The sequence below is a fragment of the Prionailurus bengalensis genome, chromosome C1, assembly GCF_016509475.1.
Source record: "Prionailurus bengalensis isolate Pbe53 chromosome C1, Fcat_Pben_1.1_paternal_pri, whole genome shotgun sequence".
NCBI classification, from domain to species: Eukaryota; Metazoa; Chordata; class Mammalia; order Carnivora; family Felidae; genus Prionailurus; species Prionailurus bengalensis.
This window is the reverse complement of record NC_057345.1, coordinates 83,721,690-83,743,742: the sequence shown is the minus strand read 5'-3', so window position 1 is coordinate 83,743,742 and position 22,053 is coordinate 83,721,690. Positions and strand designations below refer to the sequence as shown.

Here is a 22,053-nt window from a genome sequence, read left to right as displayed (position 1 = left end):
TTTCTGGGGGAAATTAAATTACATTGACTAGTTATAAAAGTTCATATGTTCTTACTGAAGCTCACCGGTGTCTTTTAATATTCATGGAAACTACTTTAGATTGATAAGGAGTTTTGAATTCCTTCCATTATTATTAAGGTGTTATCACTGACACATTATGATTTGCTTACCTGCCCAGTGAATCTTGTGGATCTCTGAATTATCCCATTGTTTTAATAATGGCATCTTTAAATGTTGTTTAATTTTTGTCAGTATAATGCAGTTTACTGCATTATAAATCAGTGTAATACTCAAAATAAAAATAAAAAAATAAATTAAGAAGAGCTTTTATGGAAAAGCAATGGTGCCCTTTACTATTCTTACCAGTGACACACTGGTAAACAACTAATTGGGAGTGAAGAGTAGGAAAGCCCTGATTTGTAGTGTTTGCTAATTACCATGGGGTAAATATCTCCTCTGTGGCAGATTTTAAGCCCTGAAAATGTGGAGTTTGAAAGAGATATTAACTCTCAGCTCTCCAGAGCCCATTCGAGCTGGCTCTAGCACACCATTGACTTCTCTGCACCCCTCCCCATCTTCTCCCAGCTCTTTTTTTTTTTAGAGGCAACACTTGTAGCTATTTCTGTTTTTAATTCCTCTACTAGTGCAATTTCACTTTGTATTTATCATATTTTTGGATATTTTCCTTTTTGTGTTTGGCAACTTGCCTAGCAGTTTTGGAAAAATACACTTATTTTTAAAAGGACACTTGAGGTTTAAATTTTAAAGCACTAAATGGATTTCTGGTTTCCTCTCTTGTAGTTTAATTTAAATGACCAAATAATGTGCTTGAAAGTGAAAACAATGAATTAATTGTAAGCTACTACTAAGAAAAGTTTACCAAGGAATATTTTTTAAAAAGATATAATTGATCCTAAACATATTGCTATGTTAATGATAGAATTAGTTTAATAAACATGAGACATTTCCACAGCCTTGCCTATGTTAGATATTATTTTACTAGACTAATATATTTTGCCTGTTTCAAGCTTCTGGTTGTAATGGAAGCTTTACTTTGGAATTGACCCACAAATTCTTTTTTTTTTTTTTTTCATTTTTTTTAAAATTTATTTTTGGAACAGAGAGAGACAGAGCATGAACGGGGGAGGGGCAGAGAGAGAGGGAGACACAGAATCGGAAGCAGGCTCCAGGCTCTGAGCCATCAGCCCAGAGCCCGACGCGGGGCTCGAACTCACGGACCGTGAGATCGTGACCTGGCTGAAGTTGGACGCTCAACCGACTGCATCACCCAGGCGCCCCTGACCCACAAATTCTAAGAAACACCATTTAAATATTTTTTTAAGTTGGGGCACCTGGGTGGCTCAGTCGGTTGAGTATCCGACTTTGGCTCAGGTCACGATCTCACGGGTTCGTGAGTTCGAGCCCCGCGTTGGGCTCTGGGCTGATGGCTCAGAGCCTGGAGCCTGCTTTGGATTCTGTGTCTCCCTCTCTCTCTGCCCCTCCCCCGTTCATGCTCTGTCTCTCTCTGTCCCAAAAATAAATAAACGTTAAAAAAAAATTTAAAAAAAATATTTTTTAAGTTATCAAATGGTTCATCCAGTTCCATAATCTGTATTTTTAGGATGGTTAAATTAAGCTTTAATTAAAAAAAAATGTTGTTACTCTTTCCCATAAAAATATGTGATGTTCATTGTAACAAATTTTAAGGTAAAAGAAATCTGAGATACTGCATTCTTTGTGATATCGTTAAACAAATTGTATCTAGTCCTTTGAGTTTTTATTTCACTTCATAGTAAATACTACAAGAGATCTGTTAATCATCTAGCCTTTGCTTCCTTAAATTTTAGTGTGTAAATAGCACAAATGTTGCTCAAAATCAATCCTGTTATGTAATTATGTAGCAAACTTGTTAATTTCCATCACAGAATGTCTTCCATTAAGTCAAATTATCTTCTATGGCAGCACAATAACCTTAATTACAGCCTAATATCTATCATCCTCGAGAAAAATGTTTATACCTTTGAACAAGTTTAAGTGCCACTAAGGCTTATAGAAAGTATGGATCTATATAGTGATGGGAAGTGCCTTTTATCAAACACCTGGAAGTTATTACAGTTATTTAGATTGAAATAGGGAATAATAGCTGATTGTTTCCTAGTGGTATGCCCTATTTAAGGATAGTATTAAAAGGTAAATGGTTCTGTTTAGTATGCTTCTTTTAGAAAATATTCTATGAATAAAGTAATAAAGAAATCTCACTAGAAGGTGAATGCTACTAATTTAATGAAATTATTACTCATTGCACAGCAATGTAATTCTGCTTAAAATTTATTTTCAGTATGAATCTGTAAAAGGACAGCTGAAGTGTAAGAAGCTTTGTATTGAAAGTGATGGTGATAATTTACTCATCTTAAGATTAAGAGTATTTTAATGCAATGGAAAACTTTTAATGCTTACAGAATTATTTCAAATATAGGGATTATGTAATCTTTCCTGTGGAAATAAAAGAAATCTAGCCTTATCCAATAAATCTGAAACACTGAACTTCTGAACTGTTATGCCTCTTTTAGATATGGTTTCCAATCAGAAGTAGGGTCAGAGGTGATGTGAACTAGTGGATAATTCAAAATATTTGAGAGTACCTTCATAGTAGTATTTGTATGAGTGTGGTGATGTAATGGAGTAAGGAGTCTGTTCTGATTTTTATTGCCCTTTATTTGGGTTGTCTTTTCCATTGTACTAGGTCTTTCCATAAAAGGAGGTCCCTTATGGTCCCTTATGGTTCTAACACTCTAAGGAGGTGCAATTCAATTAATTGGAAGCATTCTTTATACTATGCCTCATACAAGGTGCTGAAGATACCGAGATGAGTCATAGCCAGTCACTATATACTCAAAGTCTAGTGGGGCAGACAGGCACACATACAGAAAATTTTAGACGGTGTGGATTTCATTTGGAATACATGATCTAATAACGTATGTGAAAACATTTTGTACATTGAAAGTGTCAAGCATATAATTTCTATTATAATGGCAGTAGAGTTACTTGGCATTTCTGAGATATAAACTGTATTTTTGGGACTAGAGCATCTGTGATTCCTTCACAATTAAGGAAGCTTTTCTGATAAGATGTCTGGACTTAAATCCAAAAATTGAAAGACACTGAAACATGCTATATTTCACTGTCAATTTTTTTTAGCTTATATATCATTTGTAAATGCCATCAATATCTAAGTAATGTGCCAAAAAGAATTGAACCTTTTTTTTCAATTCTAGTTCAAGAGAACTAAGCTAGTTCTCTATCCCAACTTTTATTTTCTGTGATTACCGTTTATAGTCATCGGTTTTTCTTGTAATCTCCAAATTGTTGACCCGGGAGGTACATTTATTTTTCTGTCTATTCACAGCCTGTATTTATCATCATCAAGTCCTGCTAGAGCTTTCTTAACAACATTTCTAAGATTTGCTTGTTTTTTTTCATTTAAATCAACAACACATAAGCATTGTGTATCAGGAAATTTGTTAGATGCTGTGGCTAATGGGTAGATGATAGACTTGTCTTTAAGTCTGATTTAATTCAGCTCTTGTTTACATTGTATCTGCCCAATGAAAAGCTTTTTTCAGTATTTACAATGAATATACAGCAGTCCTTAAGTTCTATACATTAAAATAAATATGAAGGTATTATTATTGTAGATAATAAAATGGATTGTAAATCCATAGAGGAAATGCAGAGTAGTGATTAACAGTATAGAATCTGAAGCCAACATAGTGGGTTAGGATCTTCTTTAACTTTCTCATGATTTGGTTTCGCCTATAAACTGCCAATAATAATACTAATGACATCATAGGATTCTTGTGATGATCAACTTGAAAAACACTCAGAAAGGTGTCTGGCATACTGGAAGCCCTTGTTCAACATCAGCTATTAGAAACAATCATCCAGTGCAAAAACATTAGAAAAATGCATCTAAGTATCTTTGTTTTTTTAAATAAGAGACATTATACAATGTTGAGAAAAAGGAGTTAAACTGTATTCCTATTTGAAATATGTATAAGGCTGAGAACAAATCCTGAAGTTAAGTCAGAGAATATTGATAGAGATGGGTGTATCTTGAGAGTACAGAAGTGTGTTATCTGCTACAGCCTGGTAGAAGGGGTTTAACACAGTCTCTTTGGGAGTGTGGATTGAAGGGAGAGAGTTGTATACAGGGGATAGTTATGGAAAGTTTCCAGAAAACGGTTAATAAAGGAACATCAGGTAAATTTTTATTCACATCATTGTGCCACATTGTAAAAAATTCATGTCAGTTAAAGTGGAGAAAGCTATTAGCAGTCAGTCAATGGAGATTAAAATGAATCATTTTTTTCTATTCTGGCACAACAAAATTTCCATTGATCATTTTTTGAAATGAGTAATTTTTGGTTTAGGATTTTTGACATTTTGATGGATTTCAAGAAAAATACTAACTTATGCTGATGTGATTTCCCATTTGTCTTTTAAGTACATAAGCCAAATGCTTTCTTTATGACATTTACATACACTCTGGCTCTGAATATTTTCCCTTGTTGATTGGACTGTCAGGGCTTCCCATACCTAGTTGGCTACTAGAATCACCTTGGACACTGTAAGAACCAGAATATGAGGCGTATTATAGGGAAAGTAGTAATGGAAGTGGCTTAAACAAGGCAGTAATTTATTTCTCGCTCATGTAAAGTCTAGAGAGATGTAGTATAGGGCATGTGACACCTTTTTCTTGTCAACAGGTTTCTTTTAATGTTTATTTTTATTTATTTTGAGAGAGGAAGAGAGCACATGCAAATGGGAGAGGGACAGAGAGAGGGAGAGAGAGAAATTCCCCAGCAGGCTCTGTGCTATTGGCATGGAGCCTGGCATGGGGCTTGATCCCACAAACCGTGAGGTCATGACCTGAGCTGAAGTCAAGAGTTGGTCACTTAACTGAGTGAGCCACCCAGGTACCACTTTTCAACAGGTCTCTGTCTTTCTGTGCTGATATCCTCAAGTGTACCCCATTATTCAAGTTGGAAGTCAGAGCTCCAAAAGAAGGGAGGAAGGGAAAAAGAAGTGTGATCCTTCCTTTTAATGAGACTTCCCAAAAGACCCAGATGTCCAAATATGTCTTACTGGCTGGCCCTTAGTTGAATATAAAAGTGAGTGGAGATATCACTTTGTTGCCATTTTGAGAACTTTTCTATAGTTTTTGTCAAACTTAACTTTTTACCAAGTTAAGCTGTGTGGGAAGGAGTGGCCATTAAAATAAAGTACTCCTGTGTCTGCTTCCACTTCTGCTCAAGGTGAATTAATAGGGAATTGTTTTACATTTTGTTTCTGGGGTTCCCAGGACCAGTCTCAGGCTCACTGGCTCACTAGAAGTACTCAAAGAACTCAGAAGGTTTTATATTCATGGTTACAATTTATTACAGAGAAAGGATAGATTAAAGTCAAAGTCAACAAAGAGAAAAGGCACAGGTCAAAGTCTGGAGGGAATCAGACACAAACTTCCAGGTATTCTCTCTCGTTGGAATTATATGAGACATGCTTAGTTCTCTCAGCAACAATGTATGACACCATGGATGGAGTATTCCAGCCAGGACAGCTGACCCAAGCCTTAGTGTCTAGGGTTTTATTTGGTGTTAGTTATGTAGGCATAGTGCTTCAAGCTTTAGACCACCAGAGAAAAATCAGATATGCATCATCAACCACACTGTCAGCTTAAACTTTCTAGTTAGCTGGTATAGCATGGTTCAAGGCTTCAGGCATACCAACACTTTTGTCAGACAGAGTGTTGCTAAGAGTGGGTCAAGAGCCACTTCTGAAATAGGCCTCTTTTGGGAATGTGCAGAATTTGAGCAACTCAGGCCTACTGCCTTAACCCTTTCCTGCACACATTTCTACCCTAAACAGTAAAACAAAAGAAATGAAATATATTAGACAAAATTCAAGAGTATTTTTAGGACTACAAAAACATCCCCCACCCACGAAAGTGAAATCCACAATACTTGACATCCAATTAAAGATTACCAGCTATCTTTGAAAAGAGGTACACAATAAAACCCATAATCAGGGTAAAAATCAATGAACTGAAACAAATTCAGAACTGACAAAATTGACACAGATGTTAGAATTATCAGGGGACATTAAAACAGTTATTGTGATTGTATTCTGTATGTTTAAAAAGTTAAATAGAGACACAGAAGGTAGAAGAGTCAAACTGAACTTTTAGAAATGGCAACTACAATGTCTAAGATTGAAAATACACTGGATAAGATTCTAAATGGATTAGATATGATAGGAGAAAAGATAATTAAGTTGAAGACACAGAAATAGTAGCCATCCAAAATGAAACACAGAGAGAAAAAAGAAAAGAGTTTTCGTGAGCTGTGGGACAACTTCAAGTGGTCTAATATACATATAAATTGAATCACCCAAGGAGAGGAGAGGTTGAGAGGTGGGAAGACAGAAGACACATTTGAAAAATAAATCCATAGGTCCAAGAAGACCAATAAAGCCAAAACAGAAGAAACATGAAGAAGACTACATCAAAGCACATCACAATCAAATCGCTCCAAGCCAGTGGTAAAGTAAAAATATTTTGGGGCACCTGGGTGGCTCAGTCGGTTGGGCTTCTGACTTTGGCTCAGGTCATAATCTCACATTAGGTGAGTTCGAGCCCAGCGTCAGGCTCTGTGCCTTCAGAGCCTGGAACCTGCTTTGGATTCTGTGTCTCCCTCTCTCCCTGCCCCTCCCCTGCTTACACTCTGTTTCTCTATGTCTCTCAAAAATAAATAAACATTAAAACAAATTTTTTTTAATCTTCAAAACAACCAGAGGGGAAAAAAAAAGGCATACTAGGTACAGAAGGACAAAAATGAATTCCTTTTTGGAAACAATGCAAGTGAGAAGATAACAGAGTAACATATATGATGTACTAGAAAAAACAAAAGCAAAAACTCTCAACCTAGAATTCTATACCAATGAAATTAGTGTTCAAAAATAGAGGTGAAGAAAGACTTTTAGAATTTGAAAGACGTTACCAACATCAGACCTGCACTGTAAGAAATGTTAAAGGAAGCCATGTCCTTCAGACGGGAGGAAAATGATACCAGGTAGAAATATGAGTTTACATCAAGGAATACGAAACTGCAAAGATGGTAACGACATGGATGAATGTATGATTTTTACTTATTTTTTAAATCTCATTAGAAGCCAATTGACTATTTAAACAAAAAATACATATAGTGTGAAATTTTAACGTATGTAAAAGTAAAATGAAACATGGATAAAACTTGAAAACATTGTGCTAAGTGGAGAAATAAGAAAGGCCACATAGTGTAATTCTGTTTATGTGTCATGTCTGGAATAAACGAATCCATAGCAAGAAAACACCCAATTAAATAGTGGGAAAAGTACCCAAATAGACATTTCTCAAAAGAAGACATATATGCTCAACATCTCTAATTACTAGCGAAATGCAAATCAAACCACACTGAGATATCACCTCACACCTATTAGGATGGCTATTATCAAAAAGACAAGGTAACAAATGATGGCAAACACGTGGAGAAAAGGGAAACTTTGCACACTGTTGGTGGGAATGTAAATTGGTACAGCCATTATGAAAGATTATGGATGTTCCTCAAAAAATTAAAAATGGAACTGCCATATGACTGAGAGACCCTAGTTCTGGGTATATTTCTAAAGGATAGAAATCAGCATCTGAAGAGATACCTGCACACCCACATTCATTGCAGCACTATTTATAACAGCCAAGATATAGAAACAATCCAAGTTCCATCAGTGGATGAATGGATAAAGAAACACACACACACACACACACACACACACACACACACACACACACAGAGGGGTATTTAGCCATAAAAAGAAGGAAATGCTATCATCTGAGACAACATGGATGAATCTGGAGGACATTATACTAAGTGAAATAATCCAGGCATAGAAAGACAAATAATACATGATGTCACTTATACCTTGGATCCAGAAAAGTCAAACTCATGGAAGTGGAGAGTAGAATGGTGATTTACAGGGGTTGGGGGTGGAGAAAATGGAGAGATGATGGTCAAAGAGTACAAACCTTCATTTATACAGTATGAACAAGTTCTGGAGACCTAATATGTACAGCATGGTGATTTTAGTTGGTTAATACTCTATTGTATACTTAAAATTTACTCTGAATAGATTTATAAATGTTCTCCCAACAAAAATGAAACAAAACAACAATAAACAAGCACAGTAGCTGTGAAGTGTTGGTTATGTTAATTAGCTTGATTGTGGTACTTATTTAATGATATACATGTATATAAAACACCACATTGTACATCTTAAAAATATAATTTTTATTTATCAATTATATCTCAGTAAACCTGGAAAAAGGGAATAGATCTGTAGTGTCAAAAGTAGATTAATGGTTTCCTTGAAGCTGGGAGTTTGGGGAAAGTGGAAAGTGACTGCTAATGGCTATGAATTTTGTGGGGGCATTGATGAAAATTTATAATGATGACTGTGGCACAACTCTGAATATACTAAAAGCCATCGAATTGAACACTTTAAATGGGTAAATTGTGTGGTGAATTATATCTCAATAAAGGTATAAAAATTGAAAAAAGGCAGCAAACATGAAAAAAAATAAAATGTGTAAGGACATAAGCACAAAGAGAAGTACTGGGCAGTGTGATCATCATCAGAGACTTGGCAAGAGCATTTCCAGTGGTGACAGAAACAGAGACTTACTTGCAGTGAAGACACAATGGGTGGCTGAACATTTCTCTCTTTGTTCCTCTTAGATTAGAAATATGTATGCATTCCTCTGTGAAGTGTTTTTGCCCTTTTCTTATTTATTAGCATTTTTTTTGTTTTCTTATTATTTTATGTAAGCCTTATATATACTAAAGAGACTAAAACTTTGTTGTATTTCTTTGATAAATTTGAGTGATACAGTTCAATGAGTGTTTGTAATTGGATTTCTGAATTAGGATAGGCAGTCAAATGTTAATATTTAAAGTCCATTCCAATTCAAATATACTAAATCCAGAAGCCCCAAAGTAGATGCAAAGAGTTAATTTTATTTATCCTTGGAAGGAAACCAGTTTAGGTCAAGTAGTATTTAATTATAAATGAAGATTAGTACAAGAGGCATCATTTCTTTGTATCTTGCTTTAGGTTTAAATTTAAATTATTTAAAGTGAGATATTAATGCCTATAAGTTGGAATGTTCCTAGGTCATTTTTGTTAAAGAATTGAAATACATTATCTTGATCTGACTTCATACTGAATATTTTCCAGTACCTAATACTGCTTTTTAAATGGAGACCATTCTCTGTAGGCACTCAAAGGGCATTAATTAAGAATATAAGATATCACTTGTTAATTTAGAGAACAAAAGTGGCTTAAATAGTAATTATGTACATGAATTTTATATTATTTTAAAATATTATTTAATATGCAAAATTGTGTCTAATAGAACTGTTTTTATTCAGATATAGATTCAATTTCTCCTTCTTTTAAAAACTTTGCATTATAAAAACAGTATTTTTTACATATCATTAAAAATCCTTTCAAACATGATTTTTGGTAAGTATGTATGTCAAGCTATATACAGGTATACTTGACTGTAGACAGACTGTAATTTAACTTTTCTCTTTCTGCTAGGTATTTTCTGGCTTTTTATTGTTGCAAAAAAAGATCATACTTTCTCTTAATGGAGATTGCTTCAAGGATCTCCTTTTTATTTTAAAGATTACTAGATACACTTTTTTGAAGGGGGAGACAGAGGAAGAGGGAGAGAGAGAATCCCAAGCAACGTCCATGCTCAGATGGAGCCCAATACAGGGCTCTGTCTCATGACTGTGAGATCATAACCTGGGCCAAAATCAAGAGTCGGATGCTTAACTGCTGAGCCATCCAGGGTGCCCCACTACATATAAATTTTTATTTTTTTATTATTTTTTTAAATATTTTTTTTCAACGTTTATTTATTTTTGGGACAGAGAGAGAGCATGAACGGGTGAGGGGCAGAGAGAGGGGGAGACACAGAATCGGAAACAGGCTCCAGGCTCTGAGCCATCAGCCCAGAGCCTGACGCAGGGCTCGAACTCACGGACCGCGAGATCGTGACCTGGCTAAAGTCGGACGCTTAACCGACTGCGCCACCCAGGCGCCCTTACATATAAATTTTTAAAAACATAAGTCCTCCAAATATAGCCTTTCCTAGACTCACCTGGGTTGAGCACCTTGCAGCACTCTACGAATGTACTCAAACCACTTTATTTTGATTTTGGCGTGTCTGCTGTCTCCAGTGGTCTGCAGCTTCTTTGTTGTAGGGACCATGTCTTTCACATGTAGGAAGTGTCTGTGTTGTATAATAAAATCCAAAATTTTGTCCTGAGAACATTTGAAGAGCAGAAAACAAGTAATTCATTTGTTTTCTTGTCAGAACTTGTTGCTGACTTTATATTACCACACATTTCAAGGTTCAGTCCAAAGTGTTTCACTGCTGCTTCAGCAAGTGAGTTGCATGATTAAACCCTTCAGTGAAAGTGAGGAAAACACTGACTTCCCATTTTGGAGAAGTTAATGATTATATGGCTTAAAATTTGTATAACTGCTGACAAGTACTGAATGGTGTTCTCTTTGTCCTCTCCAATAGAATGAACACTAAGAAGAAAACAGAATTCTATTTGATTTGGCAGCATTAAAGTCATTTTATTCTCCAGTGGAAGTTTCTTGCTGCTTTTTGGTGTTATTGTTCTGCTAAGAAAAATTTTCCATTAACAGTGTTTTTATTGGCAAATTTTCACTGATGAAGTATGCTTGGTTTTGAGGACAGGGGATATGTAAAATATATCCTTGCTTTTGAGGGTTTTAGTATCCAGTTTGATGGGAGAGGGCATATATGCATATATGTGTGTGTGTGTGTGTGTGTGTGTGTGTGTGTGTGTGTATATATGAATGATCACTTAATATATCATGTGTAGCAAATGAATGACATTAAGTTTCTCTACAAGTTTGTGGATACAATCTAAATGGAGAGAGGGACAGTGCTTCTTTAATTTTGGAGGAAATATTTCATAGTTATAACTTAAAAGTTATCACTTAAACTAACATAAAGTGGGTGTATCCTACATCTAGAGAGTGATGCCAGCAGAGGTATGGATGTACATACACTCAATAAACAATGCATAGGTGAGTTGAAGGTATGTTCAAGTAATAGGTGGGCATGAGGCTGTATAGTAAGCGGATAGTTTTTATTTGTATTATGTATGTAATGGGGAGCCATGTAAACTTTGTGTGTGCACACGCACACATGCATTTATATGTGTATATGGGCACCGTCATATGGGAAAGAGAAGAAAGCACAGACTTGAGGTGAGTAGTTCAATAAGGAGAGTACTGTTCTATTACAATCCAAGCATTCTGCAGTAAGGATCTGCAGTAGGTTGGAGAAATAGGAAATACAAAGGCAGCGCAGATGTGACTAACACTGACTGGCATTATGTGGGTTTAAGGAACAAAAGAAGTAGTTGTTATTGACTGACACAGTATGAAGACTATTTTACTAGAGAAGTGGTGGTATTGGCAGGAGTCAAATGGAGTTAAAAAGTTGAGGGGGTAGACAATGCATTATTTGTGGTATTAAGGAATTGAGATAATGATAGAACATACAAGTGGACTATTTGGCATCCAGTGAAGTGGATGACTGTAGATCAAGGCAGAGATCTCAGGGTTTGGAATATAGATGTAAAATTCAGCTCTAGAAAAGTAATCATTAGTGGAAGGCATTTAGTAGAGGTTCAAGAACCCTTAATTGTTGTCAGGAGGGGAAATGGAAGTTACAAAAGTAAAAATAGTTAATAGAAAGAGTGGTATTCATACCATGATGTCAGGGACTAAAGCAGATGAGTTTCTGGATAGAAAAGTGAATTAACATAGCATTGAATACTCTGTAAAAATAATGGAGAATTAAGAATTAAACCAAGACCTTTAGCATAATAATAAGTGTTTTCACATGTTTCATTTTCATGGTTATATTTCAACTTCCTAACTCGCCATACACTCTGTTACACTCTTATCCTTCTCAAAAGAAAATGTATCTTATGATGATCCTTCATTCTAAGAAATCCAAAAAATTCACAGATCATTTAAAAAATCATTTTAGTTCTTATTTTTGATATAAGTCACTTGGTAGTCCATATACGTGTTCTTTTTGCTCTTATTCACGTGGATGAAGGGCAACTAGTCAATCTTTGATTTATTACTTTTTTGTGACCATGAAAATCATGGTACTTATTCAATTTAGCTAATTAAAAAAAAATCAAAACTCAGTTAGCCAAGACTGTATTTCCTTCTTTCTTCTTAAATTTTGTTTTCCAGCTTTTCTGTTTGCTGGACAGTATTGCTTATCTTTGGCATGCAGGTATACACTTAACATCTCTTGAACTAAAATGACCCTTGGTCTTGTAAACACAGCTCTTTTGAAAGCAAGTTTATCTTATCCATAAATGTTAGTAGATTAAAGGTAAGTCATAGTAGTTTTCATATTAATTAAAAAGACTCTCTAAAGCTTATTTTACCTTGAGACCATTTTCTGTAAAGCAAGTCTGGGGATAAAATAATTATTCCTGAATGAAAAAGCATAAATTCTAAAATATGAATTTTCATAAGTACCCAGTGAACTGGCGAATTTTTTCTTTTATGGTAATGTAATAATCCTTATCAATTTTGTCCCTTCTTAATATTTTCTTGGATTTATATATGTAGATTCATATATATATTCAGCTCTTGCCAGCACAAAATGGTATTTTAGCATGGATTTTCATAGTTATGTCTTTTCGAAATACTGTATTGGCTTTTATTTAAATATGTAGTGGATGGATATTTTGTAACATTATATTAAGTAAACAGTTTATGAATAAAGTAGTGAAATTTTTAAAGAAAATCACTGTAGTATAGGTTCCGATTTAAAAAAAATTTTTTTAGATGTGTGTTTTTGAGAGAGAGACAGAGACAGAGTATGAGTATGAGTGGGGCAGGGGCAGAGAGCAAGGGAGACACAGAATCTGAAGCGGGCTCCAGGCTCTGAGCTGTCAGCACAGAGCCTGGTGTAGTGCTTGAACTTGTGAACAGTGAGATCATGTAGGTTCTGATTTTTCAAAATATGTTTGTTGTATATATATTATTAATGCTTTGATATTCCTATGGCTATTGTTAATTTCTTTGTTAATATTGTTTTTATTTTATCTTTAAAATTTAAGCAAGCCATAATATTCTGCTTTTGTTTATTCTGAAGTTTCTTCCATTTTTTAATTGAAGTATAGTTGACATATAATGTTACATTAGTTTCAAGTGTACAACAGTGATTCCAGAAGTCTATATGTTATGCTATGCTCACCATAAGTGAGCACGTAATCTGTCACCATACAACACTATTACAATACCATTGACTCTATTCCCTATGCCGTACCTTTCATCCCGGTGACTTAATTACTTCATAACTGGGAGCCTGTGCCTCCCACTCTCCTTCATCCATTTTGCCTATCAACCACCCACCCCCAAGGTTTCTTCTTGACTAAATAAAAATGGAAACTCAATGTGGTACCATTTGCAATCTTAACATAAAGCTATTTTTTAAGTTAATGCCCAGTATTTACAACATTTGCACAGTTCCACAGACAGAATTTTTTCCATGACAATTATGGACTAAATGTTTGTGTCCCCCTTAAATTTTGTGTGTTGAAGCCCTAACTTTCAGTTGATATTATTTGGAGATAGGGCCTTTAGGATGTAATTAGGTTAGATGGGGTCATGAGGGTGGGGCCCTCATAATGGGATTAATACATTTGTAAGCAGAGACCCACGAGAGATCTCTGTTTCTCTATGTCCTATGAAGACAAAGAGAGTAGGTGGCTCTCTGTGAGCCAGGAAGTGGTCTTTCACTAGTAACAGAATAGGTCAGCATTTTCTTGGAACTCCCAGCCACTAGAACTGTGAAAAAGAAATATCTGTTGTTCAAGCTACTCAGTCTATGAGATTGTTTTACAGCAGCCCAAGCTGACTTGTAGAATACAATGTCTATGTTAGAATTAGTCACCACCTTTGGTATGTTCTGTTTTATATTAGGAATTGTGAGATTAATATCAGATGTGTAAGTAATGGTTCTGTGTTTGAGTTCTCAGTCTTTTTTGAAAGACAGTAAAAAGACATTTATTCCATTTAGAGAACACTGAGGTGCCTCGTGTGTGGTGTGTATAAGTAAAGGAGAGTCACATACTGGGCCTTGCGAAGTCAGACAAGAACTTCATGTGGCTGACCTTCCTTTGTTGAGTAAGAGTGACATGATGAATGGGATGTTTTAAGATGCATAAACTATTTTATTTGAGTTAACTATTTGCTCAGTATAAATGAATCAAATTTCCCAGGCAATATGACTAGCATTCTGAAGAGGTTCATTCATTTCTAGTTGATGAGTTTTTTGATGTTTTATAAATTTATCACTTTTGGTTCAACCTTTCTCAGAAGGAAATGTAATGGGAATTCACCTATAAACATATTGGGACAAAGGTCCATGAGTTATATACTGTTGTGTGTATTATAAAATGATATCTGCATTTTTGTTTATATGTAATGGATTTAAAACGTCTGTATTTGAATTTCATGACCCTTCCATGCTGCCATTTTAATTTGTGAAGAGCATATTGCATTTTCAGGCAGTCTGTCTTTGAAATTGTGAGCTTAGGAAACAGATAAGTTCAGGACCAATGATTTGGTTTCACCTGGATACAGCTCTTATTTTTTTCTTACTCTCTCATTTATAGTTACCTTTTCACCTGTTGCCTTTATCTTTTTCTATATTCCTGTACTTAAAAAAATGATTCCCTCTTATATATTCAAAATTGGCAGTACAAGAACATGCATATACATTGGTTGAATGGAGCCTAAAATCTAGTTCTGTCATATACTGACGACAGGTAGTAAACACTCACAGCATGCACCTTCTAGACTGTTTTATGTATCGTCTTATTTGACTCTCAAAACAACCCTGTGAAGAAGGTACATTGCTAATCACCATTTTTTTGTTGAAGAAGTAGAGGGATTGAGAGTTAAATAACCAGCAAAAATAGTAGAACTAAGGCCTAAGCCCAAATTTAACCTCAAACATTATGCATATTGCTTAGCGAATACTTAATGGAATGAAAGTTGTAAGTTTTAGGACTGTCATAGACTCCTTTCTTCATTGATTATTAACTGCAGTGACTTAGACATTGTATATAAAAGGAAAATTGGCCTTTGTGTAGAGCTAGTAAAATGAACAACAAAAAAGTTACTTGGAAAGATACTCCAACCTAAAAGAAATGTCAAGGTTGGCCAAAGAACAGAGTGCATTAAAAAAATAATAATAATAATTAAAATATGAGAGTCCTTTACTAGGCCTGCTTAGCATGAATTTCCGAGGTTTTCAGAAGACATCAGAGTAATCTTGAGTGTGGGAACAGGATGCAGAATGAAGCTGCATTCACTCCTCTTCTGCTCCCAACCCAGGATGAGACTGATCATAGCAGTTCTGAGCTTATCCAAGAACCAAGGACACCTTTGTAAATTCCTAAAGATACTTACTTAAACTCACCCTACACCATGACTAATTATGGACATTGGAAAGGGTGAGATAATTGGTTGAGATTGGGGCTTATAAGCAAGAGACTGGTAAGCAAGTAAGTAATGAAAAGTTCAGGTCTTCATTGAGCAACATTTGTTAGATTGTTGTCTAGATGAAGCAACAAATGCTCAGCAAAAGCATTAATCAATAGATAATTCTGTTTTCCTGTTAGTTGAGAATATTTACTGTGGAAAAAAAGGAAGCACAATACAATGTTTTATTGAAATGAAGATATTTATGCCAGTTATGAAAAAGAGAAAAGCATGATTTTTTACTTTTATTTATATTTATTTTTTATTTTTATCTGATGCAATGGGCAGTAGGAGACAACTTATGGAAGACTCAGGAAAAGCCATCAAAGACAAAATTTAAGCATAGTTTAAATAAGATAAAATCTAATTTACCAAGTTCAGCCTGTAAATCTGAAATGTCAGTATGTGTGTAACATGTTAATGGCTCAGAATTATAATAATGACCAGGATTGAAGAGGAAACATTTGTTTATAATTTAAAATGCAAAGTGTGAGGGAAGCTTAATGATGCATTATGTTCAGATAACTGATACTGTGATATAAAACAAAGCCACATTTTTAGAAAGAGGACGTGTTGGCCAAGTGGCTTCTTACAGTTGTAATTCAAGCTCAAATAATACTGCTGTTTTGGTATTTTTAAGCTAAGACTTAATACTTTTATTTGTGAAGTGAGGGCCTGTGACTGTAGTCCATCTGGGCTCCTCTTTGTGCCCTCTATAGGAGTAAAGAAAAAGTCTCTTCAGATGCATAATTCTAGTTTGTATGCAACGCTTCCCAGCATAGTGTTGATAGACAACACAGTGACAACACATAACCCTGCTTTGATCTCACATGTAAATCTGTCTTTGGATCATATTCTATCATTTCTTAAACTAAATGAAATAGTATAGTGAAATTTTCTTAAATTCTGGGTTTTTTTTGTTTTTAGGTTTTTTTTTGTCTTGTTTTGTTTTTTGCCTTTAGAATCACTAGTAGAGTTTTATTGTGTTACTAAAAATGATTGGAAAAACCAAAGGTCAGATCCTTTGTGTGGGAGAAAATCCCCCTTATAAGTAATATACCCCATATCTGAAAGGCATAGTAGGCCTCTTAAAATTCTGAATTTATGGGAGAGGGAGCCCTGTGACCTTGTTAGGATCTGTTTTTGATCATTTCTTAGGATGAATGCAATTTAGAACTCTCCTGGATTATTCTGCCAGCTATTCAGTTGTTGATGATATTGACTTTTAGTTTTAAAATGTCTTTGCTTTGGAAAATTGTTTTTAACAGCCTTCAACCACTTATATTTTGAATTTTTATGTTGTATCACTTTTCATTTGGGACATTAAGTCAAATTCTTGGTAACCATTCTCCACAATCCAATTTATTTTTACCCAAGATCCATTGAATTCAGCTCACTGCCTTTCTGTAAAAGGTTAACCCAATATGTCATGTTATGTTATACTTTCTACTCATGCTATATAAAAGAAAAGTTACTGTGATAAGCAGCCAATAAATTGCATTCAGAATGTTTATTCTTAAAAATTATATTACTATGCTGACATAGATAAACATAATCATTTATCACAATATGGATTGTGAAATAAAAACTAAAATAAATGGACCCATCTTGCCTGTTACCCAGTGTTTTTTTTTTCTTTAAATGTTGGTCACAATAACTACCTTTAAAAAATGTTATCTTCTTATTTATCAGTTTGAATTAATGTATGAGATTAGTAATGGTTCAAGCTTGAATAACTACACAAAAAACCACATTTATTGTATAATAGGAAAGTATTTTCAACTTTTTTTGTATAAAAATGAGGTTATATTTTTAAATGTTGGCTCTTATTAATATGTTGTTTTGGCATTATTTCATCATAAGGAATAAACCATTTAAAACTCATAGCTCTATTTGGTGTTTGTTATCCAGAAGACAGAGACATCTAAATTGGTAAATTTTGAAGAAATCTCATGTTCATCATGTATAGGAATTACTGAAAAGAATTTTCACTTATATTGGGCTAATAAAGTAAGTCCCAGGGATGTTTAATAGAGTGAATACAGCACACAGTGAAACCTGCTGCATGTAGTATTTGGTGATTATTTATTTACTTACTTGATAGCAGCTTTATTGAGGTATGATTCACATACCACACAATTCACTCATACAAAGTATAGAATTCAAAATCTGTTAGTGTATTGTTAGTGTAGTGTTTCTATCACCACTGCCAATTTCATCAGCCCAGAAAGAAACCATGTACCCTTTGGCAGTCATTCCATTTCCCCTTAATCCTCCAACCCCTGGTAAGCACAGCCTACTTTCTGTCTCTATATATTTGCCTATTCTGGACATTATATATAAATGAAATCATATGATATGTGTTATTTTGTAACTGGCTTCTTTCAGCATAATATTTATGTTCATCTATGTTGTTTGTGAATTTCCCTAATTTTTTCTGTTATTGATAAAAATTCCATTATGCTTGGAGAACTACTTCATATGATTTTAAAATTTATTGAGGCTTCTTTAATGGTTTAGCATATGATCTGTCCTAGAGAATGTTTTGGGTACATCTGAGAAGAGTGTGGATTCTGCTGTTCTTGGGTAGAGTATACCACAGATAAAGCTTTGTCTTTGTGTTGAATCTGATACCTGTGCCCTTTGGAAGGCAGATTCTGTTTACTCTTTTTCTTGTGTGGGTCACACAATCCTGTTTTTTTAACATCTTATAACTTTTTTTATTTATTAAAAATTGAACATTTTAGATAAAATATTGTAGCAATTCTGGATAGTAGCCTTTCTCCCCTAAAATGGAGCTTATTGATGTTTGCTTATTTGTTTAGTGACTTGAAGCACTATTTTAGGGAACTCTCTTTCTCCCAAGATGTGAACCTCTGATTGTATTTGCATAAAGTGAACTCTTGGGCGTATGCACAATAACTCTGGGATGCTAATGGTTTTATCAGGGCTTTAATTGCCTTTTCCCCTATTTTTTTAAAAACTGCCCACCTCTGTTGGTATTACACCCAGCTCTTGGTTTCTACTGATTGCTGTCTGATTGCTCTATTATTTTTGACAATGTCCTGGAATATAAATTACTGCACAGTATGAGTCAATTAAATTTGGGTGCCTTGCAGGAATAGTTTTTGAAGTGAGTCTTTGAGGTTTCTTGTGATCCTAGGGGAGCTGTTCTTAGCTATTTCTTTCCCTGGTTCTCTCTGGTAAACTGTCTGCCTTATGATTTAGTTTATTGCTCTCATGAAGCTATCACCCTCCTCTTAATTGTTTGCCATCAAACTATTTACTGTTTTTGAGAATAGCCATAGGCTTGAACTTCCCCACGTACTAATTCTAATAAAGTCAGTTGTTTTAGGGGGAGCTGCCTGTTCTTATGACTTGCCTCTTCCCCTGCAAAAAAAATCCCTGAGCCACAGCTACAGAGCTAGGGGTGGTTTAGTGGCTTGCTTTTCCCAGATTGACACTCCTGTGTTATGAGCAGAGCACTGGTGTACGCAGTACCTTCTGATCTCAGTTTGCTTCTCCTGGTATATTAACTCCAAATCTTGAATAAATTAAGGTGAGGGTGATTAGTCCTCCATGTAATTGGCATGTTTGCTGTATGTGAGGTAAAACCTCTGCTCTATGAGTGGGGACTAGGTGAAGCAAGGGAGCTCCTGCCTTCTCAGCTGCACTCTCTGGAGTTTAGTTGCTGCATAGTGGGTTGGTGGGGGGGGGGGGGGATGGGGGAATGAGAAATGCTAATAGTCTGCCCTTCTCTGGGAAATACCATACACTCAACTGGAAGCTGGGGGCAGATGGACCTTTGTGTTCTTGGTTGCACTCACCTGAGGTAGAATTTCTGTTTACTGAGCTGTGGCATGGTGGAGGGGTGGGCAGGCCATTCTTCAAATGCCATAGACCTTCACTGTTTTTACCAATTCTTAGTAGATTTTTCTTGAGCAAATGTTTCTTCATTTGCTATTTGACTTTAGGATAATTTCTGGAGACTTTGAAGGATTCTTATTTTTACTAATATTTATCAGTTACATTTTGTTGGGGAATTGATCTAAAGAAGTCTTCATGCTATCATTTTGGAAGACCTCTGGTGGTTTTCTTTTAAATACTCTTTTAAGACAGTACTTTGAAATTAATTCTTTATTGAGTTTTTCAGGTGACATTTATTTGCGTACATAGTTAAAAAGGTTTTCTCTTCTGCTTTTGTACATCACAAAGTCTTAGTAAAATATAGTCTTTTTTTGGGTAAATTTGAATATAAGCTTAATACAGAGAAGAACTGAGTTCTAATTCAGTCCCTTTAGCATATTAATTGTGAGATCTCAAATAGGTTACTTAAGCACCTTGAATGTATTTGCTTATCCAAAATTTTGAAATAATAGTAGCTATTATTTAAATTAAATTAGGTAGTGCATGTGAAAGCAATTTGTAAATTCTAAAAACTTAAAATGGGGAGTGTTATTACATGCTCAAATAAAATCTGCATCTTTTATGATTTCATTCTCATCTAAAAATACTATGTGTAAAATTTATCTTAAAGAGTCTTCAGTATGGTTTATGTGGTTTTTAAATCCTTCATATTGTGATCAATAAGTATTCTTATAAAATCAGTGAGTATATCACCTAGCAAATGATTACTTTAGATAAGCTTATGGTGGAATCACAATAGTAGAAGGAGAAAACAACATGTTCAGTATAAGTCTTTGGAGTGAGTGGTGAGTAATCTTAAAATAAAATTTTGATTTTTTTTATATGCCAACATAGATGTTTATATGTTGTTTATACTGTCTTCAGAGTATCCTGGCTCTAAATCCTCGAACACAAACTCATGCAGCGCTGCGTTCCACTTCAGCCAAGAAAGTAGACAAGAAACATTGGAAAAGAAATACTGATAAAAACTGCTCTGTAAGTACCACTGATAGATTGCTTCACATGGAAAATAATCTCATCCTATATATTGTAAAACAAGATTTTACATATACTTAGAAATACAATTAAATATATGTAAAGTACAGCTGTAATTTTTTTCATTCTTTAGATTTTTTTATTTGAATAATCTCAAAAATGTTTTTAATTTTACTGCTTGAAAATCTATTGAAACAACTAAAAAATTATATGTTTAGTGTGGTGCCAAAATTTATTTTCTTAAAAATGCGTAAACCTTCTCTTAAAATTCTTTTGTAAAATTGGGGCGCCTGGGTGGCGTAGTCGGTTAAGCGTCCGACTTCAGCCAGGTCACGATCTCGCAGTCCGTGAGTTCGAGCCCCGCGTCGGGCTCTGGGCTGATGGCTCAGAGCCTGGAGCTTGTTTCCAATTCTGTGTCTCCCTCTCTCTCTGCCCCTCCGCTGTTCATGCTCTGTCTCTGTCTGTCCCAAAAATAAATAAAAACGTTGAAAAAAAAATTAAAAAAAAAATTCTTTTGTAAAATCAAAAGCACAAGGAATAATAAGTGTTGGTGAGGCCGTGGAGAAAAAGGAACTCTCTTACACTATTGGTGGAATGCAAACTGGTGCAGCCACTGTGGAAAATAGTATGGAGGTTCCTCAAAAAATTAAAAATAAAATTACTATATGATCCAGTAATTCCACTACTGGGTATTTACCCAAAGAATACAGAAACACTAACTTGAAAAGACACATGCACCCCTATGTTTGTTGCTGTATTATTTACAATAGTCAAACTATGGAAGCCCCCCTCCCCAGGTGTCCACTGATAGAGGAGTGGATAAAGATGATGTAGTATATATATATATATATATATATATATATATATATATATATTACATATATACTATATGTGTGTGTGTGTATATATATATATATATACTACATCATATATTACATATATACTATATGTGTGTGTATATATATATACATATATATATACACACACATATAGTATATATGTAATATATATATATATATAATATATATAGTATATATAGTATATATGTATATATGTATATATATATATATATACACACACACACACACAATGGAATATAGAGAGTATAATGCTAAGCAAGTAAGTCAGTCAGAGAAAGACAAAGGCCATGTGATCTCACTCATATGTGGAATTTAAGAAAACAAATAATCAAAAGAAGAAAAAATAAGCACATTAAGAAACAGATTCTTAACTATAGAGAGCAAACTGATGGTTACCACAGAAGAAGTGGGTGAGGGTAATGGGTGAAATAGGTGTTGGGGATTTAAGAGTACAATTATTATGATGAAAAAAGTTAAATTAAAATCCTTGAAAATTGTTTTGTATAACAATAAAATGATACAGAAGAGTTTCCATATTACAGATATAATTTAGATGAAGAAGAGTACA

The 22,053-nt window shown here is 34.6% G+C and overlaps 1 protein-coding gene across 1 annotated transcript in view; it reads left to right on the top strand.

The window, feature by feature from the left end:
* DPYD (dihydropyrimidine dehydrogenase) overlaps window positions 1-22,053 on the top strand; it is an 862,317-nt gene that overhangs the window by 27,539 nt on the left and 812,725 nt on the right. Inside the window, 1 exon segment of the mRNA XM_043575643.1 lies at window positions 20,515-20,625. Coding sequence (XP_043431578.1) covers window positions 20,515-20,625 — 111 coding nt within the window.